General features: G+C 42.0%; 1 protein-coding gene across 1 annotated transcript in view; it reads left to right on the top strand.

The window, feature by feature from the left end:
• Window positions 1–6,000, top strand: part of TLN2 (talin 2) — a 569,404-nt gene that overhangs the window by 504,410 nt on the left and 58,994 nt on the right. Inside the window, exons 50-52 of the mRNA XM_069098382.1 lie at window positions 869–1,035; window positions 2,731–2,914; window positions 4,736–4,861. Coding sequence (XP_068954483.1) covers window positions 869–1,035; window positions 2,731–2,914; window positions 4,736–4,861 — 477 coding nt within the window. The remainder of the gene's footprint in view (window positions 1–868; window positions 1,036–2,730; window positions 2,915–4,735; window positions 4,862–6,000) is intronic.

Here is a 6,000-nt window from a genome sequence, read left to right as displayed (position 1 = left end):
TGGTTCATTTCTGATAGAGAGGCATCCTCAGACATAAAACACAAATGCCAGCCTGTAGAAAACTTTCTGGCACTGGGTAATGCATAGAGATGTAAAGAACAAGATCAGAGGAGAAGTTAATTCTGTCCACCCAGTGTGAAATGACCAGACCAGGGGTGGGGAACCTGCAGCCTCAAGGCCACATGTGGATTTGTTCTGTGAAGTTTAGATTCAGTCAAAGGACCATACTTGAGGATCTAGAGGACCACATGTGGCCTCGAGGCCGCAGGTTCCCCACCCCTGGACCAAACTATTAGGGTATCCCAACTGTGAATATTCTTACCTAATTTTATTTTATTTTTTTCATTTTTTTATTTTTTGCTTTTTGGAGGGCAATTGGAGTTAAGTGACTTGCCCAAGGTCACACAGCTAGTTTTTGTGTTAAGCATCTGAGGCTGGATTTGAACTCAGGTCCTCCTGACTCCAGGGCCGGTGCTCTGTTCACTGCGCCACCTAGACACCCCTTTTTACATAATTTTAAATGTGATCTAGAGCCATAAATCCATAGATTTATCATTGGAACATACATCTAGAACTGGAAGGGACCTTGGAGACTATCTAGAGGCCAATCCTTTTGTTTTAAAGATAAGAAAACTTATCTTTAAAATACATAGGACCAGGGAATACAGATGATTTGCCTAAGGTCCCCACAGGTTGTAAGTATCAGAAAGTGGGACTTGATCACAAGGTCCTATGACTCCAGAACCAATGCTCTTTCCATTATATGATTTCATAAACTGGAAGAGAATTTAGAGATGATGGGCATCGTCTTTGCTCATCTTTCGGTAATTTTGTCTCTCTTTTTGTTTCCTTTGTCTCTGATTACCAGGTTTCTTTGGTTCTCTCTGCCCTCCAAGCAGGGAATAAAGGGACTCAGGCTTGCATCACAGCAGCCAGTGCTGTGTCAGGCATCATTGCTGATCTGGATACGACCATCATGTTTGCAACAGCTGGGACCCTCAACGCCGAGAACAATGAAACCTTTGCAGACCACAGGTCAGTCAGGGCTTGGTCAAAATAAAGGAGGGAGGGCTGGTACAGAGAGTTGAAGACAAAGCAACAGCCATCCCAGACGTAGCCAAAGGTGATGGTCATGATTGAATTTTACCTGCCTTGGGAGAATTCTGAAATTCTCTCCAGAGGGGCAGCCCAGGAGGCAAAAAGCTTTATTATGTTTCTGAAGAGGACTAGAAAGGTTAGGGAGAAAGGAAAGCAGTTAGATAAGTAGGGCAAGCCAAATTGTCAAAATAAATCCTATTTACTAGAGTTAAAAGTAGAATCATTTCTTGAGCCTTCCATTTCACAACCCAAATAAAGCCTGCTCCAGTGAAGAATGACATTCTCACTCAGGAAAACAGGAAATCATTCCTGTAACTCATTCTCTTATTTAACCACATGGCAATTGTACATAGCACTAATAGAGAAATGAATTGGCCAGAAAGTTTTGGGTTTTAACTTGTTTAGGGAAGTGATGCTCAACACCTAAGCTTTCTTTTCCTTGCCTGCGTCAGGAGTTTGGGACCTTAAACAGCAGCTAAGGAATACCCATTCCTGCAGTACCTCCCAAATTAGAAATGTCAGAATTCTGTGTGTGCTGCTGGAGGCCACATCCTTGCAACACAGCTACTATGTCCCCCCCTCTGTCTCTGATCCTGCTTCCTAGGGCACGAAAGGATGAAGAGATTCCTACCCTTTCTTCCTCCTAGGCTCACCTCCTGCCATTGGTTTAGAAATCTCAGCATAGAATATAGTGGAAAACTTCAGCCCTGTCCATATGGCTCCCCTGGGTCCCCTTCTAGCCCCACTTGTCTGATTTCATACATTGAGCTAAGTTTTTGCTTCATTGCTTCATTTCTTAGCTTGTGAGAAAGGATGTCACACTATCACACACACACACACACACACACATACACACACAAATCCCCCCAATTGGTGGTTATATTGGGCTATAAAGCAAGAACTAGGGGCAGGTAACTAGTGCAGTGGATAGAGCACCAGCCCCAAAATCAGGAGGACCTGTGTTCAAATCTTACCTCACACATTTACTAGCTCTGTGACCCTGAGCAAGTCACTCAGCCCTGATTGCCAGAGAGAGAGAGAATATTAAACCAGTTGGCTTTGATACTGTTCCTAAGCTTGTTTGGCTATCTGAATTTATGCATCTGGAGCATGGCAGAATAGAAAAAAATAATGGATCTGGTGTCAGCAGTTGGATTCAAATATATGCTCTACCACTTTCGTGTATGACCTTGGGCAAATTGCTTAACCTCTCTGGGCCACAGTTTCCCCTCTGTGAAATGAGAGTGCTGGACTAGATCCCCTCTAAGGGCCTTTATGGATCTAAAATCCAAGATTTTCCATGTTTTGCTGTTTGTTAGTTGACAGCTTCTCTGTCCCTTCTAGAGGGTGGTTCATTCTCATTCTCTCTCCCCTTGTCTTCCTCTCCCCCTCCCTCTTGGTCTCTCTCCATCTCTGTCTTTCTCTCTCTCTGTCTCTCTCCTTTTATACAGAGTCCTCCTTTGACAATAACTTTTTCCAAGTGTTGCTTCTTAAAGCCTTAGCTCTTTATAGATACCATGGTTTGGCGGATGGGCATCTCAGCCTTTGACCATACTTTTATCCTGAGCCCCACACAGTCAACATGTTGTCCACTGCCCTCTTTATTCTCTTCTGCCTTATTTTTGTTCCCAGGGAGAACATTTTAAAGACGGCAAAGGCCTTGGTGGAAGATACAAAATTACTCGTGTCAGGGGCTGCCTCAACTCAAGATAAATTGGCGCAAGCAGCCCAGTCATCAGCAGCCACCATCACGCAACTTGCCGAGGTGGTGAAACTAGGAGCGGCCAGTCTAGGTTCTGATGATCCTGAGACCCAGGTATGAGAATTACTAGGGGATATCATTATTTAACTTCCCTTGGCTTAAGTTTCCTTGGCTGTAAAATGGCCTTCCAGTTCTTGGTTTGTAATCCTATTCCTGTGTTTGTGGGCACAGCCTTTTTAGTTATACAAAATAAGTGACCCTAGTCTTCAGATCTCTGAAAGTAAAACAGGACATTAAGTTAATATATGATTTCATGCATGTTTGACTTTGGGAGAGGGAAGTGAACTCAGTGACCTTGCAGGTTCTCCTGTAGCCCTAGAATTTTGACTTTTTTTTCTCTTAAATGCAAGCAGGTTCAGAGAGTGGCTAACCATTTAGAAGCTTCCAAGAAAAGTTACTACTCATTCTTGTTTATTCGATTAGTTCCAACCCATCAGGTGGTAAATTCTCCAGACTTAGCTTCTTAAGTCTTTCTCCACAAGTCCATCCCTTCAGTTTGGATAGCTCATAACAGACAAGAGCTTTTTATTTATATGGCAGAGAGCAAATGGTGTTGTTTGCGTTGTTAATAAATGATTGCAGTTAGTTAATAAAACACTAGCAACTTTTCCCCAAACGGCTGTACCTCTTTCCTTCTCTGACATCCTCTAATGGAGCATAGCTCTGAGGGGAAACATTCCTTAAATTGCAGATTTTTTTCCCTGCTGCATTTCTTTTTGATAATATCAGAATCCAAATTGGCTGCCCTGTGGAATTTTAAGTATTCACACAATCTCTTCCTGTAGTATTGCTTCTACCCCATGGAGGACTGAAAGACTATAACTTGATAACTAGCATTAAATGAGCATATTGGTGACTGTTTGTTTTGGTGTGTTTCAGCTCTGAAAAATGTAGGGCCAACCTACCTTCAAAGTTGAAATGTGAGAGTTCAGTTTAGCTTAGATGATGACAGAGTTTCCAAGTGCTACTTAGGGTACTTTGTTGCCTTTCTATAGACTCCCAAGCTTTTGAAAACACCCAGGAGATATTGTGCTGATTTCTTGTGGAAAATGTCCAGTGTAGAATTCTCCCCAATGTCACTAATCACCAGTTGATTGGGAAATACTCAGTAGTTAAGAAAAAGTAGGAAACTGGTGACCACATTTTGCCCACTTCTTACATCTCCAACCACACGGTAACACCACCATCCAGTTCCCCATGGCAGTAAGGGTAGCACATAGCCAGTAGAAACAAAACATCCATCCTTTCTCCATGCCCAGAAATTGGGCACCCCTTTTATGAAACGAAGATGGAAAACTGTTTAAGGTAAGGGAAGAAATGTTGTGAAAATGTGGCCTGTTGTATCAGGTAGTTACAGTTACCGTGGAGTAAGACAAATTAACATAATGCATTTTGTGAAAGGGCACACTAGTGTATATATCGAATTATTTGGTTTCATGAGGGAAGAGTGGTATTGAGTCACAATGATCGCTTTATCTATCTCAATCCCTTTGTAGGAAATGAGGCTAGGTCAGCAAAATCACTGGCTAAAAACCATTTAGCTGTGTTTTGTTTTGTTTTTTTTAATTGAAAAGCAGAAAAGTAAGTGAAGGAAAGGTTAGTCTTAGAGTTGGGAAAGCCCCACCTTTGATACATGCTTCCTGTGCACTGGTGGACAAGGCACTTTTAACTCTTGGCACCCCAGGCATCTCTCTGAAGGCTAGAAAGTTCCTAGGATCATTGAAATCAGAGGTCCCAATAAAACATTTTTATTTTAAAAAGACTCTCTACCCAATCCCTCGTGGCATCTGCCTATCCTTCATATTTGATTGGATGAAGACAGATGGGGTTGTGATGTCAGTGTTTCCTCCTCTTTTTGTGGCTCCTTTCTTTCAGGTGGTACTGATCAATGCCATAAAAGATGTGGCCAAGGCCCTTTCTGATCTTATTGGTGCTACTAAAGGAGCTGCCAGCAAGCCAGCCGACGATCCGTCCATGTACCAACTCAAGGGTGCAGCCAAGGTAGACGAGGGGCTTCCTTTTTCCCTTGACTTGTCTTTCAAGTGGCAATTCACTGTATAAGGGGTCATTTTTTTCCCTCCATGACCTGGTTATTTGTAGCATTCTATTATTACCTGGTTAAAGCTTTCCAGTTTTGTTCTCTCTGCGTTTGAAATTATCTTTAGCAACACAGCTTTTGTGGTGACAAAAATAACCCATTAAAGTGATTTATTTAGCACTTTGTGTGATCTCTGTCAACATCGCAGCCTGACTTATATCAAGTGTAGCACAGCAGGAGCTCTGCCGCAAGCCTCGGTTTGCTATCCGAGCATTTTGTTGTGCAGGTAGAAGCCCAGGGAAGAGACATCAGTAACATCTTCCCTGCTCTTTCAGGGTGAGTGATGAGCATGCCAAGCCTGTAGGTTAAGGCTGAGAATCCTTGGTTTCATGCCAGGTGAAAATGAGAGCATAAAACAGTATTATAATTTTCATCAGGAGGTTGCATGAAAAGTTGTTTTTTTTTAATTAACAAAATATTTACTTTCTCTCTCCCAACTCCTCTACTCCCCCCCCTTCACCCAATAAATTTTTTTTAAAAGCTTGCAGCAAACTTATGCATAATCAAACAATCCCATATTAACCATGTCCAAAAATATCTCATTCTGCATACTTATACCAGCACTACTCTGCCATGAGGTGGGAAGCATTCTTTATTATTGGACCTCTGAAGTCATGGATGATCACTGGTTCTGGAGTAATGCTTGATCATTAAGAGTTCTAAAGTCTTTCATAGTTAATCCATTTTACAGTATTGTTGTAGTATAAATTAGTCCCCTGATTCTTCTCACTTCATTCTGCAACAGTTCATAGAAGTCTTCTTAAGACCTTCACTAGGGCCCAACAAGATGGTCCACTTTGCCATTTCTTACAGCACAATAGTATTCCATTTACCTGATTTGTTCACCATTCCCTAACTAATTAGCAATCCCTTAGTTTTCCTTCATTTGCCACAACAAAATAGCTGTACGCATGTGATCTTTTTCTTTGATTTCCTTGGGGTATGAACCTCATAGTGATATTACTAGGTCAGAGTCTATGGCCAGTTTCCTAACTTTGGGGGTATAGTTTTAAATTGCTTTCCAGGATGGCAGTACCAGTTC

This window comes from Petaurus breviceps, unplaced genomic scaffold, assembly GCF_028583685.1.
Source record: "Petaurus breviceps papuanus isolate PSGF00001 unplaced genomic scaffold, PetGlider_PUasm1.0 37, whole genome shotgun sequence".
In the NCBI taxonomy this organism is placed as follows: domain Eukaryota; kingdom Metazoa; phylum Chordata; class Mammalia; order Diprotodontia; family Petauridae; genus Petaurus; species Petaurus breviceps.
Note: the sequence above shows the minus strand (reverse complement) of the source record. Positions and strands in the feature narration are given on the sequence as shown.